Source organism: Somniosus microcephalus, chromosome 1 (genome assembly GCF_052327205.1).
Source record: "Somniosus microcephalus isolate GS21.2 chromosome 1, FLI_Smic_1.0, whole genome shotgun sequence".
In the NCBI taxonomy this organism is placed as follows: domain Eukaryota; kingdom Metazoa; phylum Chordata; class Chondrichthyes; order Squaliformes; family Somniosidae; genus Somniosus; species Somniosus microcephalus.
The window spans coordinates 381,969,810-381,994,826 of record NC_140987.1 but is presented as its reverse complement, the minus strand read 5'-3'; the positions used below and the strand labels follow the sequence as shown (position 1 = coordinate 381,994,826).

Here is a 25,017-nt window from a genome sequence, read left to right as displayed (position 1 = left end):
CATAGTGCTCTGGTCAGACCACACTTTGAATACTGCATTCAGTTCAATTTGCAAGAAACAAGAGAGAGAATCAGGCACTGGCATCAATGCAGAGAAAAGCCACAAGGCTGATCGAGGGGGTCACATGTTCAAACTAGTAAAAAGGTAATTTTGAGACTGACATCAGGAAATTCTTCTTCACATAAACAGTGATCAATGTGTATAATAAGACTTCCAGATGAAGTAGCAGAGCCAAAACCTTGGAATCAGTTAAGACACAATTGGATGGTACAATGGGGGTAATGTTAGGATTTCCCAGGATTGATTAATTAAAATGGGTCAAATGGCCTTCCTATAGTTATTACTATCTTGTGATACACGAGCAGGTCAGTCTCCAGCAACCTGCTATTGAGCTGAATTGGGAATACCATTGTTCTGGGTCTTGGCTGTTAATCCTCATGCTGATATGTAAATATAAAGTTCAGTATGAGCAGGGAATGAGTCCCAGCTCAAGTCAGGAAGTCAACAGTATTGGAAAATCACTGTTCCATAAAATTGCAGTTGATGCTCCAACGTACAGCACCAAAGCATTTGCAGCCCCTTGTGGCTATAATTCCTTATGGACGGTGTCAACACTTCACAAGCAGTAACAACGTTCTAGCTGAAGGCAGTGGACAGCAAATGATTTAGCTGCACTTACCTTGTACCGTCGCATCCATTCCTAATGTTTTCTGTACATTTCTGCAAATTACGGACAGGCAGTACTGAAACACTTCATCACAGTCCTGTTTAGCATTACCACAAGTATCATAACACCGATCATGCTGATTGCAGCACTTCGTCATGGAAGGGATTCCCACGTCCAACTATTCACAAAAATATACATAAATGTGCATGAGAGATGTAAAATCTTCAAGAACTGGGTAGTAATCTCATGATAAAATCTGCAGTCAGCACTTGGGTCAACACTGAAGTTGGAGAGTATTGGCCCCCATTATGTTCTGGTACCATGATGCTCCAAAAGCTGAGCATAGGCAGTGCCTAATGGCTACAAGCACCACACATGCCAGGCAGCTGTTGTGAAATAAGAAGACAGCATGGGCAAATTTAGATTCAGTCTTTTATTTATTTAACTAGTGTTGCTTTTAGACCCTCACACCCAATCAGCTCCTGCTCCAGCTTTGGGCCTGGCCCACTCAGTCCCTGCGCCACCTGGGGTGGGTAGTGTGCACACATGGCTAGGAAGTGGAGCCAAAGCATTTTGGGAGTACAAAGCTGGGTTGAAAGCCAAACCAAATCTCTCTGGTTGGGAAGAGAAGGCTGAGGCCAAGAAATTACCAAGCCAGCTGGGGGCTGGGAGGTATAAAGCTAGCTGGGTAGCCAGAAGTAGGACAGGCTTCCCAGCCTTTGTAACTTGTGTTGGATCCCTGCAGCCAAGAACTATAATACAGAGAAACCAGAGAGAGTGAGAGCAATAGCCCGATGTTAGCATTTGCAGCCCCAAGCTGGTGAAGCGCCATTAGTGGAATAAAAGAAGTCCAGAGTCTTCATCCCCCTACATGTTACATGGCTCCCATGGACCAACTGAATTGCTGGAAGAGTAGTGGAAGCATTACCACAGCCCAATCTAATTGATAAAAGGCAACAAGTGAATGGGCCATACAGAGAGACAGAAGGGGATGGATGTCGATAGATAGATGTGACAATTTCCTCCTCTCCTCTCCGCAACCTCTTGTTGGGGTCTGGTTCCATGGACACCAGCAATCCTCAGCACGTTGCCCAAGCAGCCATTCTTCATGTGTGAGCCTAGTCACAGTTATTCAACCATGGAGGGATGACAGCTGAGCCCAATCTGTCCCATTTTCTAGTAGGAGTTACTAAACAGCAATCAAGAACTGGAACCCTGGCTGATTTTTTTTCTTCCACTTCTTACTCCAGAAGCTCCAAGTTCAATTGTAGCAAAATCAACTCCGTGGCACAGGATGGTGCTTTTTACAGGAGGCCATTAAGGGAACCTTCCTTAATATTTTATTTAAGGAAATGCTGGACATGATTTTTGTGTTGTCCTTTTCTGAAGTGTTCCTGTAATTGATCTTGTTCTTTGCTCACAGCTTATCTTTAATACTTTGCTATTCTTTCACTTACCCCTCCCCATGTCAGGGTTTCATTCCTTCATCCTTGCCCTCTCCACCCAAAATAAGTCATCAAGTAGGCAATCTCTCCCTGGTCTCTACCTAAATCATTCTGTAACCAGCCGAGTTACTTTCTTCCTCAATAATCTATTGTTTCCTGTGAGGAAGCAGTTTGCCCAGATAATGTGGCCAAGTCTTTGAACTTCCCCTTTACAACAACTTGCACTTATATAGCACCTTTAACATAGTAACATGACCAAGGCGCTTCACATAGGACAGAATGGGCTGAGCAGGAATAGAAGAATTAGGCGAGTTGCCCAAAAGCACAAAAAGATAGATTTGAGGAGGCTTTTTAAAGGTCAAGAAAGTAGCAGGCGAAGAGATTTAGTGAGAGCATACCAAAGAGAAGGACCGAGACAACAGAAAAGCGAAGTCACCAAGTGAAGAATATGGGATTGGCGGAGGGGTGAGCTAGAGGATGCTAAGGGGCTAGAACTGGACGACTGCAGTGCATGGAATGAGACTTGGACTGGAGGAAGCTGGGGTGAGATCATGGAAGGGTTCATACACGAGTGTAAGAATTTTAAATTTGATGCACTGGGAAACAGGGAGCCAGTGGAGCCAAAGTGATGGGCTAGTGTGACAGCACATGAGCAGTAGGGTTGTGGGCTAAGCTGGGGCCCAGGATGGCAAGCATTCAATAAGACGAGCCTTGACGTAACAAAAACATGGATAAGGGTCTCAAGCAGCAGGTAAAAAAAAAATTGACCATGAAGATGTGTTGGTTTGAGATAAATCTGGTATTTTCATTTAGTCCAAGCATGAACAGGAAAAATCATTTTTAAAGTTCACTTTGATGATGGCACAACACTGGAGTTTGTATTAAAACCACTGGTAAGAAACTGGAAATCTCAAATTCATTTACTTTTACTCCCAGGTGCTATCTCACCCTTAAAAGACAAATTTAATTTAGTTTCCCTTTCTTTAAACCAAGTACTGCAGACAAAAAACACACACCACACATTCAGTATGTGTAATAACTGATGACTGCCAGTAATACTGAGCAACGGGGGCTCAGGAGACAAATGAAAATTGCATTCATGACTTTCAGTAAAAATTAAATACTGTGCCGATCTTTAAATTCCCAAACCCAAAAGACATAAAACTGTATTCAGCATACTGACTTAGCATTTATGCAACACTCCTGCCGGTCATGGACATAATTAAGGGAACTTTCTGTTCAGCAACTTTATATTGTTTATTAATGAAGCTACTGTCACAATTCTTTCAATATCACTGAGCTTTAATAAACTTGGTAAGACACAAGGTGCAAATCTTTGACAGAACACAGCATTCCTTACATGAACTCCAAACATAGGAGAGCCACATCCATTGGGTGGAGGAGGCTTATAGCCGTAACGAGGAACTGGCTTGGATCCTGCAAAGAAAAAGAAAAGGTTAATGCGCTCAAATCCCTTCCAGATAGACAACAGCATCAGTCCCCACTGTAAAATGTCCTTGTTGACAACTAGAACTCCTTGGATATGGGAGTGGTGCCAGAGGACTGGAGGATTGCAACTGTTACACCCCTGTTCAAAAAACAGGGAAGAGGGATAAAACTGTTCATTACAGGCCAATCAGTCCAACGTCAGTGGTGGGAAAAATACTAAAGACCATTGTCAAGGACAAAATTAATTCTCACTTGGAGAAGCATGGGTTAATAAGAGACAGCCAGCACAGATTTGTTAAAGGCAAATTGTATCTAACCTTACTGAGTTCTTTGATGAAGTAACAGATAGCTGGTGAAGGTAGTGCAGTAGATGTTGTATATATGGACTTTCAAAAGGCATTTGATAAAGTACCACGTAACAGACTTATTCAGAAAATAGAAGCACATGGGATTAAAAGGTGGTGGTAACTTGGGTACATAATTGGCTAAGGGATAGGAGGCAGAGAGTAGTGGAGAACAGATGTTTTTCTGATTGCAGTGGGGTCCCCCAGGTGTCAGTATAGGACCACTGCTTTCCTTGTTATATATAAATGACCTGGACTTGGGTATAGGGAGTGTAATTTCAAAGTTTGCAGATGATACAAAACTTGGCAACATTGTAAATAGTAAGCAGGATAGTAGCAGACCTCAGGAGGGCATAGACAGACTGGTGAAATGGGCAGACACATGGCAGATGCAATTTAATGTGGATAAGTGCAAGGTGTTGCACTTTGGGGGAAACAACATGAAGAGACTGTATAATCTAAATGGTACTATTTTGAGGGGGGGGTGTAAGAGGAGAGGGACCTGGGGATGCATATTCACAAATCTTTGAAGGTGGCAGGGCAGTTAAGAAAGCATATGGGATACTTGGTTCTGTAAATAGGGGCATTAAATACAAAAACAAGGAAGTCCTGCTAAACCAGAGTTCCAGAGCCCCCACCACCCTCTGGGTGAAAAAAGTTCTCCTCAACTCCCCTCTAATCCTTCGACCAATTACTTTAAATATATGCCCCCTGGTTATTGACCTTTCTGCTAAGGGAACTAGGTTCTTCCTACCCACTCTATCTAGGCCCCTCATAATTTTATAGACCTCAATTAAGTCTCCCCTCAGTCTCCTCTGTTCCAATGAAAACAACCCCAGCCTATCCAATCTTTCCTTTTGTTTAAACTCAAAAAGCCTGTCTTTTCCCGTCATATTCTCCAAAACCCTTCTGGATACTGCGGATCAGAAAAGCTTCTGAAACACAGGCTTTTATCACAGCAGGGGGTGCTAGGAGTGCATACATCGAAAGGGTTGTTTACAACAGGGCCATGCTTTAGAAGAGCAATAACACGAAGTAACAGTCTGGTATTAAAAGGCATAGGCCTTTTTATCTCTGCTTGGCAAACTATTTGAAATAACTGGGTGGTTGTACAACATAAGATAGGGTTGCATCCAGCAGGAAGAGAACCATAATCGAGAAAGATATAAGACAGATGCCATGTTTTACATAAGAAATAGGAGCAGGAGTAGGCCATTCGGCACTTCGAGCCTGCTCCGCCATTCAATAAGACCATGGCTGATCTTCTACCTCATCTTCACCTTCCTGCACTATTCCCATATCCCTTGATTCACTTAATATCCAAAAATCTATTGATCTTTGTCTTGAATATACTCAACGACTGAGCAGCCAAAGATTCACAACCCTGAGTGAAGAAATTTCTCCTCCTCTCAGTCCTAATGGCCGACCCCTTATTCTGAGATTCTGAGACTGCGACCCCTGGTTCTAGACTCCCCAGCCAGGGGAAACATCCTCCCTGCATCTACCCTGTCAAGCCCTTGAAGCATTTTATATGGTTCAATGAAATCACCTCTCATTCTTCTAAATTCTAGGAACTATAGGCCAAGTCTCCTCAATCTCTCCTCATAGGACAATCTCCCCATCCCAGGAATCAGTCTAGTGAACCTTTGTTGCACTCCCTCCAAGGCAAGTATATCCTTCCTTAGTTAGAAAGAAGGTAAGGAAGCTGCATTCAAAACCCTGTGGCGTGAACAGGCTTGGAGAAGCCAGCTTCAAAATTTCTCATTAAATCTACGCACAGTATTTTTGGATGCAAGGCTGAGGTTTTTAAGATTAGTGTTTTGTCAATAGTAAATGAAGTGAATTATCAAACATTTTACTGTCTCTAGTTGTACAAATCTATTTTAAAAGGATAAGGAAGGAATTATCCAACAGGGTGCGAGACTAAATTGGGCAGCTCTTTCAAAGAGCCGGCACAGGAACAATGGGCCAAATGGCCCACTTGTGTGTATAAGATTCTATGGGCTAGATTTTCAGTTGCTTGCGCCAGCAGTTAGCGCCTTAAGAGAAGTGATTTTCGGGCGCTATGCGTGTAGCGCCCGGGCGCAGCGCAGTTTGCGCCCCGCCCCAAATTAAGTTGCCCGTTAGCGCCGGCGCAAAGTTTAGCGGCCGCCCGGATGCGCGCGCAGAAAATGATGTCACATCCTCGTGCAACGCCCTTTGGCCGCCCCGAATCCAAACTTCAGTCGGACCGCCCCATTGTGCGGCTGGCGTCCAGAGCGTTTGTAAAATGGAATGCAACACACCCTGGGGAGCGCAAATTAAAGGGCACTCCTCCTGCACTATAAACGGCAGTCTGCATGTGGTGTGTGGAAGGATCCAGTGTGTCGTTGTGAACGATGTTCCTCCTCCTCCTCCTCCTCCTCCTCTCCCCCGCAGACTCTGCCTTTGAAAAAAACACATGCACCCTTCCCCTTTAAGAGCTCACTGGCACCAGAGTGTCTGCCGTGCGCTGCGCCCGAGCTCGGGTGTTGCGCTCTGCACCGCCGGCTTAGCGCCTAAAGATAGTAGTGCAACGCCTCTTTTAGCGCTCCACCAACCTCTTAGGGCGAAGCCACTGAATTTCCGGCAACGGGGCGTTACTTTGGGGCGGGCGCTAACTTCGGGCGGGCGCTAAGGTTAGCGCCCCAAAACTGTCTATACTGAAAATCTAGCCCTATGTTTCTACGATTATAACTCCATAATCTTACATGGTTTCTCGTTGCACATTGTAACATAAGGATTAGATAGAAATAGCTTGCACCCAAATATATTGGTGTAAATTATAGAGTACTGCATGTGACATCATTGCAACCTTTTTTGACCACTCCTATCTATTCTGAATTATGACAATCTTTATGAAATACAAAACAAAAATCAGACAATGGAACTTTGCAGAGTATAAATCTGGGTTTGTGCAAAGACTGGAAAATTCCATTTGCCAAGCAACTGGGGAAAGTGTTATTTTGCAACTCAAACACCCATGAGTAATGCATATGGGTTTATCCTCTATTTATTTTGTTTTTCAGCAGCTCGAGTGGACATGCACACACACGCAGTGAGTAGTGGATAGCGATTGGGAGCAAGAACCCTGGCTGCTTTTTCCTCTCTCTAGCCCAGGGGTACTGAGGCTAACTGTAGCGCACCAACTGTTTACAGCATACACCAGGGGTCTCTGGTCTGTATGACATTCGATCCCTTTAACACTAGGGCACAGTGTGGAAGCCCTGCTTTATTTCTCTGCATTCCTGATGCATCTACACCATTGTGTTGTCTTGAAGCTTTCCTCATTTACAACCTCTAACTCTTAGTCCATATCAAAAAGTTAACTTTATTCCCTTTAGGGTCCAATCCTCTGGTTAAAAACAGTTTTTGTAAGCAGCCTTATAACAGGGATTTAAATTCTCTTCTTTCCTCAGAGCTCCACAAGCAGCCTTTGATTTTCCCTCTTCCATTCCTTTAACCCAGTATCTGCTCATGACGGCATGGCTGAGAATGGAGACTCTGTGTGAATAATTCTGAGGACAAACCACGTCATCGTACAGCTCATTAAGATGTGACGAATCCCAACCAACTGGAATAGGTAGCGTTGCTGCCAAAAAATATATATTTTTCCAGGTCGCTGCCACTATATTATATCTAACCTCTACTCCCTTTTCCTCCAGAATCCCCTTATATTCTGCTCCTCAGACTATACTCTTACTGAGCCTCGGATTCGTCCATGCCTCTATTCCAGTTACTGCCACACAGCACTGTGGAAATGCATAAAATCACCAGTTTGTTCAACCTGATTTTATTCCCAAACACAAAGCTGAAATAAAGAAAACAAGCCAAGGTAATTAAACTTCCAATTTTCTTTATTTCACCAGTGCTCCAGCCCACACAGCACAACGCAAATCAAGAGGTGGGGATAAGAAAAGAGACATAGCGACTGGGATAGATAATAAGAGTCAAACCTGAGAAGGAGGAACATGAAAACAGACCCTCGAGTGGGGGTAGAAGGAAAGAGAGAGGCCCTATTGTAAGCAGAAGCATCTCTCTCTGCTGGAACTGCGAACAGCGGTTGTTGTAGGGGCTTGCTCGGGTCACCTTGTTATACAGCGTATCTTCTGACTCAACGTGACAATCCCACAAGAGAACCACTGATATTAAAATTAATCAGCACTGACAGCCTGGTGACTCACAAGGGTCACAGACTAACACAGAACACCCAGTATATTTGTGACTTTCCACTGAAGAGAGTTCTCTTTCCCAGCCAGTCATCAAGCTAAAGTGTTCAGCAGTGACAAAATGGGAACCAGAGGCGGTAAGTTAAGTCCAGCACACACTCATTCAAGGTGGCACAAGAAGCAGGAGAAAACACAAGCAAAGATCAATGTTGGGTCTTGGAATCAAAAGCTAAACCACTCCAGTCTCCTTTAAAGAATGCCTATTCCATACCATTCACACTCATGCATTTTTTCTTGTTGCCTGAACACTAAAACACTGCAGAAGTAACTCACAGTAGGTTGCACATTACTCACTAAACATCACTATGAATATCAAGTCCACCTGTAACTGTCATTCACAGTTAAAATTCCAGATCTTTAGTGCGAAACTTGCATACTCATCTTGCAGAGGCAGTGCCTCCCGAATAAAGTACACACCAACCTCCAGCTTTCATAAAGACGACAAGCAGTGTGGGCGAGGTACTCTCAGCCCCTTTGTCTCATGGGCTCGGATTCATTATTTCTGCACGACTGAGCAGGTAGGGAATCCTGACAACCACAGCATTTCTTTATTGTCTGGCAACAGGAGCTGCAGACATTGCTTTAAAAGGACAGTCAGCTAGCAGCTGACAGAGGAGCACAACAATGAGAAGGGAGGGATTCTTTTTTTCAAGTTACCAGCCAGAAAGGTTGATTTCCCACAAAATGTGTTTACTCTAGACAAATAAAAGGTTCACGAATAGGATATAAATCAAATCTTGTTTATGGACATTGGGCAAAATATATACTGCTCTCATGTATTACTAATGTAAAACTGTACACTATCAGCACTAATGCTTTACAAAATATTGCAAGCCATATGTTATGTTTATATGATACATGTCTGAAAATCATACAAAATGATGCTATACTTTTATTGCCTCAGTTAATTATTTTACTCTTGACCAGGTCACATTCTGTGTTATTGTGACCACCTTGGCTGCAGGCACATGATTTCAAAACAGCTTATGGGGTAGGAGTAAGCCAAGCTTACAAAAACAACTTCCATCTATACAGCGCATTTAACGTAGCAAACATCCCAAGGTACTTTAGAAGAGCGATATCAATAAAAACATTTTTGACGCCAAGCCACAGAAGGGAGTATCAGGACAGATGCCCAAAAGCTTGGTCAAAGAGGTAGGTTTTAAGGAGCATCTTAAACTGCAACAGATCATCGCATCATAAAAGGCTGGAATTGGTTCTTAAGACTATACTGGCCCGGATATTCCGATCCCTACGGGTGTGTACGCGCTGTGTACCCAACTGTAGCGACATCGGAAATGCCGGTTTCAGGCATGCACAGCGCATGTGCTAAAAACCGGCATTTCTGATCTGTCAAGAATGCTCTTGACAGATCCTCCGGCTGTGCTGGAGAAGAGCCTCTGCGGGTGGATAGTTCTGCTTTTTGGAGACCCTCCGCCCGCAGAAAACACTTACAATTCTTACGCCTGGTAAAAGCGGTGTAAGGCCTGCTTTTACCAGGATAAGAGTTGAGAAAAAGTTTTTTAAAATGTTTGTCATTTATCATTTAAAAATACTTTTAAAAAAGTGTTTATTTTTAGCCCCGTAAAAAACTTCAATTATTTTTTTCAAAAAATTAATTTTTGTTTAAAATATTTAATTTATTGTAATTTCAACTAATTTTAAAAAGCTGATAGTAAAACTTTAAATAATTTTTTTTTAAACCATGTTTTTTCATCGATCTCCATTCATATATTTGACAGGTCTATCTGTCAAGTGCATGAAGGGAGATTCCCTTCTTTGATTGGCTCCCCATGGCCGTGATCCCAGGAACGCTTGCGAACCGCATGGGTCTCTGGGATACGTGGGCCCTGTGCACTTGGAGTTGGAGAGGCCCAGGATCGGAACCATATGCACCTCAGGAGCCCTCAGGTAAGTGCATAGATTTTTTCCAGATCGGACGCCTCTGCGCGCGGGAAGCCTCCGATCGGAAAATACGGCCCAATGTGTTTGTTGTATGCTGACCAACCAGAATCTTAGACTTTCCTTGCTGTTACAAAGGAGCAGCATGTTTAACATTTGAAATATTTGATTTTGAAACAAGAATGCATTCTGTTCACAATACTGGTGCGTCAACTGTCCACAGTACAAAATGAGGAATGGTGTTTCTTTAAAAAGAGATGGTATCATCTTACTGGACAAAAATTCTATGGGGCCTAAATGAAGGCTATCTAACTAAATGACAGTCAGTCCAGGTAGTTTTCCATTATATTTTTGGGCAAATTATGAAAGCTATCGTAAAATCAATACCTGCCCACATGGGACTATATATATAGTATAACAAATCTACAAACGTGTGCCACTGAATCCGATCTTCGTTAGAGGACACTGTTTAGATCAGCACAATAGAGAACAGCACTTTTAGCAGTCCAGAATCCAGAGCTGTACGCAGTCATTAAAAATATTCAGGCTGAACCATTTCAAAATTCTCTATTAATAAATAGCGCACACACCATGGCCAACAGCCCAGTAAATACACTACATGGTGTGGTAATGAGCTGTATTGACCAAGAAGGTCACAGGCTCAGTACCTAGTCTGTATGGAATTAGTTGATCTCAGCCAAGGCACCACAATGTGCCTCGGAGATCCTGGTCTAGGGAGTAGAAAAATCAACCGCGGGTTCCTGCTTTTAATCACCTCTCAGAATTCCCTGCTAGAAAATGTGCCAATGTGTTCATCGGGTGAGGACAGCACCAAGCCCAGTTTTAGTATGTTGCATGGATGAATAAATCTGTTGACATTCACTAAGTAAAGTCATGAAAAATGGCCACTTCGGTGAGGTACCAAACAGCTATCGGTACTCCAGAAACTACCGAGAGGAGACAAGGGGATGAAAATATATTTTAGGAAGGTTGTAGGGAAAGAAATATTACAAATGATCAGTCGGTATGACAATTTAGTGCGGCGCGAGAGGCGGCGGGAATCGCGGAGTGGCGGCAGTATAAAAGCGGCGGCGAGGACCAGGTAGGCGTACTAATCTCCAATCTCCGAACTCAGAGGGAGGGAGAGAAGTAAAAAGTAATCGAAGTGTGACATCACCAGAAAGCAGGTAAGTGATTGGTTGGTTCTCTCTTTTTTAAACTTTAACTCTGTGGTTTATAGTTTCTAAAGTCTCTGTGGTGTAGCGGGACTGTTTGTAAACCAGGGCCCTTAAATATACCATTTAACTGTAGTGTAATTGGTGGGATTGATTTGATTTAATTTAATTGCAATTAATTAAAGGGTAAGTCATGGCAGGACAGCCTGGTGCCGTGATATGCTCCTCCTGCGCTATGTGGGAACTCAGGGACACTTCCTGTGTCCCTGACAACCATGTGTGCAGGAAGTGTGTCCATTTGCAGCTACTGGCAGACCGCATTGCGGTGCTGGAGCAGCAATTGGATACATACTGGACCATTCGCGATGCTGAGGACGTCGTGAATAGCACGTTTAATCAGTTGGTCACACCGCAGGTAAAGGTGGCACAGGCAGAAAGGGAACGGGTGACCAACAGGCAGAGTAGTAGGCGCAGGCAGGTAGTGCAGGGGTCCCCTGTGGCCATCCCCCTCTCAAACAGATATACCGCTTTGGATACTGATGGGGGGGGGGATGGCTTACCAGGGGAAGGCAGCAGCAGCCAACTTCCTGGCACCAGGGGTGGCTCTGCTGCACAGGACGGGAGGAAAAAGAGGGGTAGAGCTATAGTAATAGGGGATTCTATTGTAAGGGGAATAGATAGGCGTTTCTGCAGCCGCAAACGAGACTCCAGGATGGGGTGTTGCCTCCCTGGTGCAAGGGTCAAGGATGTCTCAGAGCGGCTGCAGAACATCTTGGAAGGGGAGGGTGAACAGCCAGTTGTCGTGGTGCATATAGGTATCAACGATATAGGTAAAAAAACGGGATGTGGTCCTAAAAGCTGAATATAGGGAGTTAGGAGATAAATTAAAAAATAGGACCTCAAAAGGTAGTAATCTCAGGATTGCTACCAGTGCCACGTGCTAGTCAAGAGTAGAAATAGAAGAATATTTCACATGAATATGTGGCTAGAGGAATGGTGCCAGGGGGAGGGATTCAAATTCCTGGGACATTGGAACCGGTTCTGGGGGAGGTGGGACCAGTTCAAACCGGGCGGTCTGCACCTGGGCAGGGCCGGGACCGATGTCCTAGGGGGAAGTGTTTGCTAGTGCTGTTGGGGAGGGTTTAAACTAAAATGGCAGGGGGTTGGGAACCTAAGCAGGGGGACAGAGGAAAAGGAAACGAGGATAAAAGCAAAAGATAGGAAGGAGAAAAACAAAAGTGGCAGTCAGAGAAATCAACGGTTTAAATCAAACATGGCCACAGTAAATAATAATTCTAATAGGTCTAAGAGCGTTAAAAAAACAAGCCTGAAGGCTTTGTGTCTTAATGCAAGGAGCATTCGTAATAAGGTGGATGAATTAGCTGCGCAAATAGAGATAAACGAATATGATTTGATTGGGATTACGGAAACATGGCTCCAGGGTGGCCAAGGCTGGGAACTCAACATCCAGGGGTATTCAATATTCAGGAAAGATAGACAAAAAGGAAAGGGAGGTGGGGTAGCATTACTGGTTAAAGAAGGGATTAACACAATTGTAAGGAAGGATATTAGCTCTGATGATATGGAATCTGTATGGGTAGAACTGAGAAATACCAAGGGGCAGAAAACGTTAGTGGGAGTGGTATATAGACCTACAAACACTAATGCGGAGGTTGGGGATGGCATTAAAAGGGAAATTAGAGAAGCGTGCAAAAAGGGCACAGCAGTCATCATGGGTGACTTTAATCTACATATAGATTGGGCTAACCAAATTAGTAACATTACTGTGGAGGAGGAATTCCTGGAGTGTTTACGGGATTGTTTCCTGGACCAATATGTCGAGGAATCAACCAGAGATCAGGCCATCTTAGACTATGTATTATGGAACGAGAAAGGATTAATTAGCAATCTTGTTGTACGAGGCCCCTTGGGTCGGAGCGATCATAATATGATCGAATTCTTCATTAAGATGGAGAATGATGTAGTTGACTCAGAGACTAGGGTCATGAATTTAAATAAAGGAAACTACAATGGTCTGAGGCACGAATTGGGTAGGATTGATTGGGGAATGTCACTCAAAGGGTTAACGGTGGATAGGCAATGGCAAACATTCAAAGACCGCATGGATGAACTACAGAATTTGTTCATCCCAGTTTGGCATAAAAATAAAACAAAAAAGGTGACTCAACCGTGGTTAACGAGGGAAATTAGGGATAGCATAAGATCCAAGGAGAGGACATATAAATTGGCCAGAAAAAGCAGTAATCCAGAGGATTGGGAGCAGCTTAGGATTCAACAAAGGAGGACAAAGGGATTAATTAAGAAAGGGAAAATAGAATATGAGGGAACATAAAAACTGACTGTAAAAGCTTTTATAGATATGCGAAGAGAAAAAGATTGGTGAAGTCAAGCGTAGGTTCCTCGCAGTCAGAATCAGGGGAATTTATAATGGGGAACAAAGAAATGGCAGACCAATTAAATACATATTTTGGTTCTGTCTTCACAAAGGAGGATACAAATAACCTCCCAGAAATGTCGGGGAACATAGGGTCTGATGAAAGGGAGGAACTGAAAGAAATCAGTATTTGTAGGGAAATGGTGTTGGGGAAATTGATGGGATTGAAGGCCGATAAATCCCCAGGGCCTGATAATCTACATCCTAGGGTACTTAAGGAAGTGGCCCTAGAAATAGTAGATGCATTGCTGATCATCTTCCAACATTCGATGGAATCTGGAACAGTACCCATGGATTGGAGGGTAGCTAATGTTACCCCACTATTCAAAAAAGGTGGTAGAGAGAAAACGGGGAATTACAGACCGGTAAGCCTGACATCGGTAGTGCGGAAAATGCTAGAGTCCATTATAAAAGATGTAATAGCAGAGCACTTGGAAAACAGTGACAGGATCGGACAAAGTCAACATGGATTTACAAAAGGTAAATCGTGCTTGACTAATCTTTTGGAATTTTTTGAGGATGTAACTAGTAAAATAGATAAGGGAGAACCAGTGGATGTGGTGTATTTGGATTTTCAGAAGGCTTTCGATAAGGTCCCACATAAGAGATTAGCGTGTAAAGTTAAGGCACATGGAATGGGGGCAAGGTATTGACTTGGATAGAGAACTGGTTGGCAGATAGAAAGCAAAGAGTTGGAATAAACGGGTCTTTTCCGAGAGCCAGGCAGTGACTAGTGGGGTACCGCAGGGATCGGTCCTTGGACCCCAGCTATTCACAATATATATTAATGATCTAGACAAGGGAACTACAGGAAACGTTGTGATATCCTGCACCGACGGGACCGGCGTGTTGCCAATCTATCAAAACTGCCGGACATACAAAGTTAATGTTGAAGCATACGGAGGTTTTCATATCCGTATCTGACAACAAACACTGTTGCTTAGCAACAGCTTCTAAAGAGTCGGCTGCAGATGCAAGCGTCTCTAGCTGAAGCTGTTGCTATAGCTAGACCTTGCAGTGCCTGACTGGGAAAAAAAAAACGAGATCTAAAAAAAACTTATAGAAAACGGCTCCTGATTTTTGCCGTTAGATCGAGTATTCCAGACATACAACCTCCGGATAAACCAAAGTTTCCTGTAGATGTAATATCTCCAAATTTGCAGACGACACAAAGCTGGGGAGGCGTGTGTGCTGTGAGGAGGATGCCGAGAAACTACAGGATGATTTGGACAGGTTGGGTGATTGGGCAGAAGCATGGCAGATGCAATATAATGTGGATAAATGTGAGGTTATCCACTTTGGTGTCAAAAACAGGAAGGCAGATTATTATCTGAATGGCAATAGATTGGGAGAAGGGGAAGTGCAACGAGACCTGGGTGTCCTTATGCACCAGTCGCTGAAGGTAAGCATGCAGGTGCAGCAGGCGGTTAAGAAGGCAAATGGTATGTTGGCCTTCATAGCGAGAGGGTTTTACAGGAACAAGGATGTCTTGCTGCAGTTGTACAGGGCCTTGGTGAGACCACACCTTGAGTATTGTGTGCAGTTTTGGTCGCCTTATCTGAGGAAGGATGTTCTTGCCATGGAAGGAGTTCAGCGAAGATTCACCAGGCTGATACCTGGGATGGCAGGAATGACGTATGAGGAGAGATTGGGTCAATTGGGCTTGTACTCGCTGGAGTTTAGATGAATGAGAGGGGATCTCATTGAAACTTATAAAATTCTGGCAGGACTGGACAGACTAGGTGCAGGGAGGATGTTCCCGATGGTCGGGGAATCCAGAACCAGGGGTCACAGTCTAAGGATAAGGGGTAGGCCTTTTAGGACAGAAATGAGGAGGAATTTCTTCACCCAGAGAGTGGTAAACCTGTGGAATTCTCTGCCACAGAAGGCAGTAGAGGCCAATTCATTAAATATATTCAAGAAGGAATTGGATATATTTCTTAAGGCTAAAGGAATCAAGGGATATGGGAAGAAAGCAGGGACCGGGTACTGAACTTGGATGATCAGCCATGATCGCATTGAATGGCGGAGCAGGCTCGAGGGGCTGAATGGCCTACTCCTGCTCCTATCTTCTATGTTTCTATGTTTCGAGAGCACCAAGCCAGCATCTTAACCTTTAGAAAACTACCATACACATTTATTGAACAGCGTAACTCATTACTGAGCATTTTACTTACCATCATTGCATTTGTATTTGCAGAGCCCGTCCTCCCCACCTAGTAAATCCAGTGCTGCATTCAGATATGTGTCGATCTTATGAATTCCATTCCGAATTGTTTTCAGCTTCCCCCGCCAATCTTTGAAATCTGTGTCTTCTGAGTGGCACCCACAACTCCTCAAAATAATTCCCACATACACACAGACCAGCAAATGCATGCTCAAGGAAAACTCTGGGCTGAACCACTTTTTTCACTTCAGGTTTTCAGCTGTAATGCACAAAGCTTTCTGCTGTGTTTTTTTCACAATACAAATATAAACTACTATTATTGCACTTTGAGAGAGATGCCCAAATCAATGGCATTCGTTGGCATCACATATCAAAATTTTAAAATGCTCAGCAAGTGACGTCAGTGTCAGGATAATCTGGTACAGTCAGACTTCACCGGTTACTAAACTTTTGACTGTTCTTCAAAGGTTAGTCCATTGTTGCATATAGTTATTGCTCTGGCAACTGCTTCAGCACTGTCATGCTGTACAAACATCACTGCTGGTCACTTGAATGAGAATATCAAGCCAAGCTGGATGGAGGTGTCACATCTGTCGCACTCTTGTAGAACTAGAATGGGGAAAAAAGACAACTCTCTAAGTGCCTATGAAACAAAAATTTTTGCAAAATATATTCTTTTAAATTCAAAGTGAAAACTTTGCAACCACAAATTCGTACTTGGCTCTTAATAGAAGCAACTGATTCAGCTGAAAGCCCTTGAAGCTGAATGGCAAATTACATGACAAAACAAATATTTTATCCGTTCTAGAAGTATAGATAATAATTTTCAACAAACAATACAGATCACAGTAATTCCCAAAGCAGGCAATAAAAAATAAACAATCTACTCACTGAATATCTAAAACCCAAGTTGAATTCTTCATCACAATAGCTATTATTAAACTTATACATGTCCCAACAGAGCTTAACAAACAGATTATAGACCGGAACACTGCTTCAAGGCAGAAGCCACACACATGGACCGTTCTGCGCACAATGTGTCTGAGGTACCACAATTATTGATAATGTATGGTACATACTGTAGGCCATTCAGCCCCTTGAGCCTGTTCCACCATTCAATGAGATTATGGCTGATCTGTATCGTAACTCCATCCACCCACCTTGGCTCCATATCGCTTGATACCCTATCAATTTCTTTCAAAATCCTAAAAACCTCAATCAAATCACCCCTTAGCCTTCTATATTCCAGAGAATACAAGCCTAGTTTATGTAATCTCTCCTCATAATCTAACCCCTGGAGCCCTGGTAACATTCTGGTGAATCTGCTCTATATCCTTTATATATCCTTTCTAAGGTGCGGTGCCCAGAACCGTACACAGTATTCGAGATGTGGTCTAACCAGGGCTTTGTATAGCTGCAGCAAAACTTCCTCTCCTTTATATTCTAGCCATCCAGGCATAAAGGTTAACATTCCATTAGCCTTTTTGATTATTTTTTTGTACCTGATCACTACATTTTAGTGATCTGTGTACATAGACCCCTAAATCACTTTGGACCTCCACCGTTCCTAGCTTTTCACCATTTAAAAAACTCAGATCCATCCTTTTTGGTCTGGACATAAATTTTACAGCAATCATTGATAATTTCTCAATAAACATACAGTAATGATATATCCAGGGTTGCTAACCATCTGGTTTTGGACTAAACACTGCATTTAAATGAAAATGTCTAGAAATGTCTATAAAGCCAGACACCGTAAATTTCAAAATAGGAGTCAGTTAATCCTCCCCATTTAATTTTATGATGTGGAAGAGTTCATTATTGAAGTTCAAGAATAGCACAACTGGTTCCACTCCATCCTAGCCTGCCCCATGTTAGAGTTGGTATAAAAATGGTTATCCTAATGCCATTACATTATCCCCGAATTCCCCAAGATCAACATCCTAGGGGTCACCATTGACCAGAAACTTAATTGGACCAGCCACATAAATACTGTGGCTACAAGAGCAGGTCAGAGGCTGGGTATTCTGCGGCGAGTATCTCACTTCCTGACTCCCCAAAGCCTTTCCACCATCTACAAGGCACAAGTCAGGAGTGTGATGGAATACTCTCCACTTGACTGGATGAGTGCAGCTCCAACAACACTCAAGAAGTTCGATACCATCCAGGACAAAGCAGCCCACTTGATTGGCATCCCATCCACCACCTTAAACATTCACTCCCTCCACCACCAGTGTACCGTGGTTGCCGTGTGTACCATCTACAAGATGCGCTGCAGCAACTCGCCAAGGCTTCTTCGACAGCACCTCCGAAGCCTGCGACCTCTACCACCTAGAAGGACAAGGGCAGCAGGCGCATGGGAACACCATCACCTGCAACTTCCCCTCCAAGTTACACACCATCCTGACTTGGAAATAGATTACCATTCCTTCATCATCGTTGGGTCAAAATCCTGGAACTCCCTCCCTAACAGCACTGTGGGAGTACCTTCACCACAAGGACTGCAGCTGTTTAAGGCAGCAGCTCACCACCAACTTCTCAAGGGCAATTAGGGATGGGCAATAAATGCTGGCCTTGCCAGTGACACCCACATCCCAGGAATTAATTTTTAAAAATTATCACCGTGGATCAAGAACATGAAACACACAAGAGGGCAATGAAACAAAAAATTAAATAATCATTCCTATTTCCACCTCCATTCTGCCATCTCTGATCTGTTCCGTATTGCCTCCTTCCTTCCTCTATTCTATCAATGCTAGGGCCTCAGTCATCTCACCCCCACAATCTGGACCTCCCTACCTAAATTAATTTGCCTTGTTACATCTTGTCCCATCTTCAAATTACTCCTTAAAACCCATCTCTGTGTTTTTGTTGACTTGCACCTCCTAGTCCTTCTCTGGAGTAACATCCAACTGTGAAACACCTTGGGACATTTCAGTACGTTAAAGATACAATACAAATCCTCTCTCTTTCTCTTGCCCTTTTTCTTTCAAAGGTGTCAGTGGTAGTAGTCTCACCTCGGAGTCAGAAGGTTGCAGGTTCAAGCCTTAAGTACATAATCTAAGCTGACACTTCAGTGTAGTACTGAGGGAGTGCTGCACTGTTGGAGGTGCCATCTTTTGGATGAGACGTTAAACTGAGATCTGCCATCTCAGGTAGATGTAAAAGATCCCATGGCACTAATGAAAAAGAGCAGGGGAGTTCTCCCGATGTCCTGGCTAACATTCTGCCCTCAACCAACATTACTAAAAACATATTGGCCTAGAAATTCAGTATAGCCACGTTCGGGGCGCTACAGTCGGGCGGCCGCTAAAGTTCGCGCCACCTTCGCCGATATTCAGTCGCATCGCCCCAAGAGGTTGCTGCTGCGCTAAAACAGGTGATGCACGACTATCATTAGGCGCTAAGCCGGCGGTCCGGGGCGATACCCCCGAGGGCGGGCGCAGCGCAGGTGCGGCGAGTTGCTGATTGACAGCAGACACTCTGGCGCCGGTCAGCTCTTAAAGGGGGAGGGTGGACTTGTCTGGCTGCCATGCCCTGCGCACTGCAGCCCTGAAGCAAGGCCTGACCAATGCTGGTTCATCAGTTCTATGCCCTGGACCATGGGGAAGCCCGCTATTCATCCAAATACCATTGTACGCTCTTGCTGCTTGTCCAGGGTCATGGGGAAGGAGATGTACTGACGTCTACTTCTGAAAAGGGCATTGTTCACCTGTCGGATGCAGCAATGTACCACGAACTGGGAGATGTTGGCAATGTCCCCAGTAGCGGATTGGAAGGAGCCGGTGGCATAGAAGTTGAGAGCCACCGTCACCTTCACTGCCACCGACAGAGACGTCCTGCTCCTCAGCTGTGGCTGCAGATCTCTGCGAAGCAGGTGGCAGATCTCAGTGACCACCTCCCTTCTGAATCGCAGCCTCCGAACACACTGCTCCTCAGACATGTTCAGATATGAGAACTGCTGGCGGTATACCCTGGGTGGGTAAGGCCTCTTGTGCTGACACCTGTTGGCCCTTCTCCGTCTGGCCATGACTGGCACTCTCTCACGGCGTCTCTGATCCCTTTGAATGCAATGCAGAAAGCCAACGTTTCCACCCATTGTAGCCCCCATTACAGTATATGTGGCGACTCAAGGCTATGGCACTGAAAATGAAATCCAAGTGCAAAGCTCTGGCCTGAAGCCAGAAGTACCTGTGCGAGCGCTGAGTCAAAGCAGAAAGCTCTCTGCCTTTGTCTCTCACACAGGATTGGCACAAAATGGCTGTCACTTATAATGCAGGAGGAGTCCCCTTTAAATAGCGCCCCCCGCGGGAACCGTTCCCCTCTACCAGTCGCTGGGGGCGCCAGGCGCAAAGAAGGGCGGCACCACTGAAGTTCCGGTTTGGGGTGCACAAAGGGCGTTGCACGATGAAATGACATCAGGATCTGCGCGCGCAGCTGAGCGCGCAAAGACTTTGCGCCGAGGCTAAATCTCTAGTGAAGTTGGGGAGAGGCGCAGATCGCGCTGCGCCCGGCCGCTAGCCACCTAGCGCCCAACTTCTCCTCCTCCTAAGGCGCTACCAGCTGGCGCAAGCAACTGAATTTCTAGGCCATTATCTGGTCTCTAACTCATTGGTGTTTGGGGGACCTTGCTGTGTTCAAATCGGCTGCTGCATTTTCCTACATGACAACAGTGAATACACTTCAAAAGAACTTCATTGTGAAACTCTTTGGGACGTCTGAGGTCATGAAAGGGGCTTATTCAAAATCTCTACCAATATTAACATTAGGCAAGGATTGATTCGAAGGCTGGAATGTGGTTTCAGGTGTGTGTTGGAACCATTACAAATACCCCAAATTTGAGATCGCACAGGAGCTGAACAGGACAAGTTAGCGATCTGATGTCCTCAAGATCACTGCTAACGGAGCTCCTCCCCTCGTTGCTGTGGGACGCGGCCCGAGATACGGCAAGGCCTAAAATATAAAGTGTCTGTGCGAGGCCACGAGCAAGTCGGACTGCACTTCAAAATACTGCGGACACAATAAATCAGATTAAAGTCATTACGGAGCCTGTCTCCTGCGGCTCTGACTGACCCACTCCGACCAGATCTTTACCTGCATCCGCTGAGCACTACACACCTTGTGTTGACGTGGCCAGCACTGACTGTCCCGGTGCACCGAAACCACTGATGTCACCGCCCGCTGCCAAACACACTGCCCCCTGCTCTGGATGACAGAGTCACACCCTCCGCATTGCATTTAAATCCCTCCCCAAGCCTGCTCGTGTTTTCGGCGGGAGGGGTGATTCATACCTTCTTCCACAAGAGCCAGCCAACTTCCCTACCTCACCCAGATCGCCATGGCATGCTTTTAACAGGGAGTGGTTGAGACAGACATCAATGCATCTTATAAGGGAAAATAACAACAACAACTTGTATTTATATAGCGCCTTCAACGTAGTAAAATGTCCCAAGGTGCTTCACAGGAGTATTATAAGACAAAAAATTTGACACTGAGCCACATGAGAAATTAGGGCAGGTGACCAAAAGCTTGGTCAAAGAGATAGGTTTTAAGGAGCGTCTTAAAGGAAGAAAGAGAGGTAGCGAGGCGGAGAGGTTTAGGCAGGGAATTCCAGAGCTTAGGGCATAGGCAACAGAAGGCACGGCCACCAATGGTTGAGCGATTATAATCAGGGATGCTCAAGAAGGCAGAATTAGAGGAGCGCAGATATCTCGGGGGGGGGGGGGGTTGTGGGGCTGAAGGAGATTACAGAGATAGGGAGGGGCGAGGCCATGGAGGGATTTGAAAACAAGGATGAGAATTTTGAAATTGAGGCGTTGCTTAACTGGGAGCCAATGTAAGTCAGCGGGCACAGGGATGATGGGTGAACGGGACTTGTTGCGAGTTAGGACACGGGCAGCTGAGTTTTAGATGACTTCAAGTTTATGTAGGGTAGACATACAAGTTGGATTTATCCCAATTCAGTGAATAGCGTTCATGAACAAGCAGGTGTCAAAACCACTCAACAGGAACAACAATTTGCATTTATATAGCGATTTAATGCAGGAAAAACGTCACCCTTAAAGTAAAGGCATTAACAAATCAGTTAAGTACAATAGTGATGCATATATTTCTAATGTTTCTTCAAGAAATAGGGAATTATTACTGTGAGATATAACTGCAGGCTACCATACCAACAACTGTTGTTAAGTCTGTTCATGTTGTGGTGAACCTGTGGAATTCTCTACCACGGAAGGCAGTTGAGGCCAATTCATTAAATATATTCAAGAAGGCGTTAGATATATTTCTTAAGGCTAAAGGGATCAAGGGATATGGGGAGAAGGCAGGGACAGGGTACTGAGTTTGGATGATCAACCATGATCTCATTGAATGGCGGAGCAGGCTCGAGGGGCCGAATGGCCTACTACTGCTCCTATCTTCTATGTTTCTAATGTGGGAGGCCAGCCAGGAGTGCATTGGAATAGTCAAGTCTAGAGGTAACAAAGGCATGGATGAGGGTTTCAGCAGCAGATGAGCTGAGGCAAGGGCGGAGACAGGCGATCTTAGTTATGCTGCAGATATGTGGTCAGAAGCTCATTTCAAGGTCAAATATGACACCAAGGTTGCAAACTGTATGGTTCAGCCTCGGACAGATGTTAGGGAGAGGGATGGAGTCAGTGGCTAGAGAACAGAGTTTGTGGCGGGGACCGAAAACAATGACTTCGCTCTTCCCAATAATTAATTGGAGAAAATTTCTGCTCATCCAGAACTGGATGTCAGACAAGCAGTCTGACAATTTAGAGACTGTGGAGGGGTCGAGATAAGTGATAGTGAGGTAGAGCTCGGTGTCATCAAGAGTACATGTGGAAACTGACACTATGTTTTCGGATGTTGTAGCCAAGGGGCAACATGTAGATGAGAAATAGGAGGGGGCCAAGGATAGGTCCTTGGGGGACACCAGAGGTAACAATGCGGGAGTGGGAAGAGAAGCCGTTGCAGGTGATTCTCCGGCTACGATTAGACAGATAAGAATGGAACCAGGCTGGACGATGATGGAAGCATTGGAGGAAGAAGGAGTGGTCAACTGTGTCAAAGGCTGCAGACAAGTCAAGAAGGACGAGAGGGATAGTTTACCTTTGTCACAGTCACAAAGGATGTCATTTGTGACTTTGATGAGAGCCGTTTCGGTACTGTGGCAAGGGCGGAAACCTGATTGGAGGGATTCAAACATGAAATTGCGGGAAAGATGGGCACGAATTTGGGAGGCGACAACACGTTCAAGGACTTTGGAGAAGAAAGGGAGGTTGGAGATGGGGCGGTAGTTTGCAAGGACTGAGGGGTCGTGTTTTTTTGAGAGGGGTGATGACGGCAGATTTGAGGGAGAGGGAGACAGTACCTGAGGAGAGAACCGTTAACAATGTCAGCTAACATGGGAGCCAGAAAAGGACATTCGGTGATCAGCAGTTTGGTGGGAAGTGGGTCTCGTGGACAAGATGAGCGCTGAGTGGTCATGAGGGGAGATTATAGAGAAACTGGAGAAAGATGTGGGTTCAGGGCTAGGGCAGGGGGGAACCTTAGAGGAAGTTTAGCCCGGTGTTAAATATTTGAAGACAATGATGATACAATGCTGTGAAGAGAGAACAGGGCAGTTGGATTCCTTCTGGTTGCTCCAACAAATGCACAATGGGCGGAATGGCCTGCTTCTTTGCTATAGTTCCATGACAAGTACATATTTTTTGTTTTATAACACTCCTGTGAAGCGCCTTGGGCATTTTACTAAGGGAGTGCTGCACAGTTGGAGGTACTGTCTTTTGGATGAGATGTTAAACTGAAATCTGCCATCTCAGGTGGATGTAAAATATCCCATGGCACTAATGCAAAAGAGTAGGGGAGCTCTCCCGATGTCCTGAACTCTTCCACATCATAAAATTAAATGGGAGGATTGACGGACTCCTATTTTGAAATTTCCAGTGTCTGGCTTTATAGGCATTTCCAGACATTTTTATTTAAATGTATTGTTTAGTCCAAAACCAGATGGTTAGCAACCCTCGATATATCATTGCTGTATTATTGAGAAATTATCTATCTGCCTGATCAGGTGAATGCAGCAGATCCTTTAGCACTGTAGCAGGGAACAGTGCAGGCCAACATTCCTCCTTCAACTACCATCACCAAAAACAGATTGTTTGATCATTCATTTGCTATTTGTGAGATGTTTCTGTGTGCAAATTGTCTGCAATATTTGCCTAAATAGCAACAGTGATTGCATTTCAAAAGTAATTAATTGCTTATCAATGTGCTTTGGGTCACCAGTGGCTCAGTTGGTAGCACCCTCGCCTCCGAGTCATGAAAGTTGTGGGTTCAAGCACAAAAAAAATCTGAGCTAACAGTGCAGTACTGAGGGAGTGCTGCACTGTCAGAGGTGACGTCTTTTGGATGAGACGTTCAACCGAGGCCCCGTCTGCTCTCTCAGGTGGATGTAAAAGAACCCATGGCACTATTTCGAAGAGGAACAGGGGAGTTATCCCCGGTGTCCTGGCCACTATTTATCCCTCAATCAACATCACTAAAACAGATTATCTGGTCATTATCACAGTGCTGTTTGTGGGAGCTTGCTGTGTGCAAATTGGCTGCTGCGTATCCTACAACAGTGACTACACTTCAAAAATTACTTCATTCGTTGAAAAGCACTTTGGAATGACCGGTGGTTGTGAAAGGCGCTATATAAATATATCTTTTTTTGATGATGCAAAAGGCACTTTATAAATGCAGTTTATTTCTTTCCTCCTTCCCTGTGTCCCTTCTTCCCTTCTCGCTATATAGTTTGCTGTCTCTTGCTCTTTTTCTTTTCCTGATTTTTTTTCTCGTTATTTTTTCTTTCACTCTCTGAAAGCTGAAACAGTAACATAAATTGTTGGCTATACACAGCAGGCCCAGCACACCACATAACGAGAATTCCCACACCGAACATTTCGAGCCAAAACCCTTCATCCGCTGTAAGCTGCTCGCACTGTCCCCTCATTCACTATCATTATACTTCACAACATGATCTTACTAGTTCGCCCTCTCCTGCTATTATCCAATATCTGCCCTCAGTCCCAACGAGCATTCAGCAAGGGATTGCTTTATTGCTGCCGGTCCTTCATCTGGTGGGCGCTGCTTGATGACGATGGGAGCCGCTTTTTAT

The 25,017-nt window shown here is 44.6% G+C and overlaps 1 protein-coding gene across 4 annotated transcripts in view; it reads right to left on the bottom strand.

Moving 5' to 3' along the window:
• pla2g12a (phospholipase A2, group XIIA) overlaps positions 1–24,982 on the bottom strand; it is a 30,490-nt gene extending 5,508 nt beyond the window's left edge. The window contains exons 1-4 of one of the 4 annotated variants that reach the window (XM_085996259.1): positions 24,886–24,982; positions 15,862–16,460; positions 3,473–3,549; positions 680–845 (exon numbers count right to left, since the gene is read on the bottom strand). In XM_085996259.1, the coding sequence (XP_085852385.1) occupies positions 680–845; positions 3,473–3,549; positions 15,862–16,060 (442 nt within the window). In that variant the 5' untranslated portion in view covers positions 16,061–16,460; positions 24,886–24,982. Of the gene's footprint in view, positions 1–679; positions 846–3,472; positions 3,550–15,861; positions 16,461–20,945; positions 21,100–21,142; positions 21,237–24,885 lie in introns of those variants that run through there. The other 3 variants (XM_085996265.1, XM_085996248.1, XM_085996252.1) reach the window with 3 other exon arrangements.
• Positions 24,983–25,017: the final 35 nt, after the last annotated feature.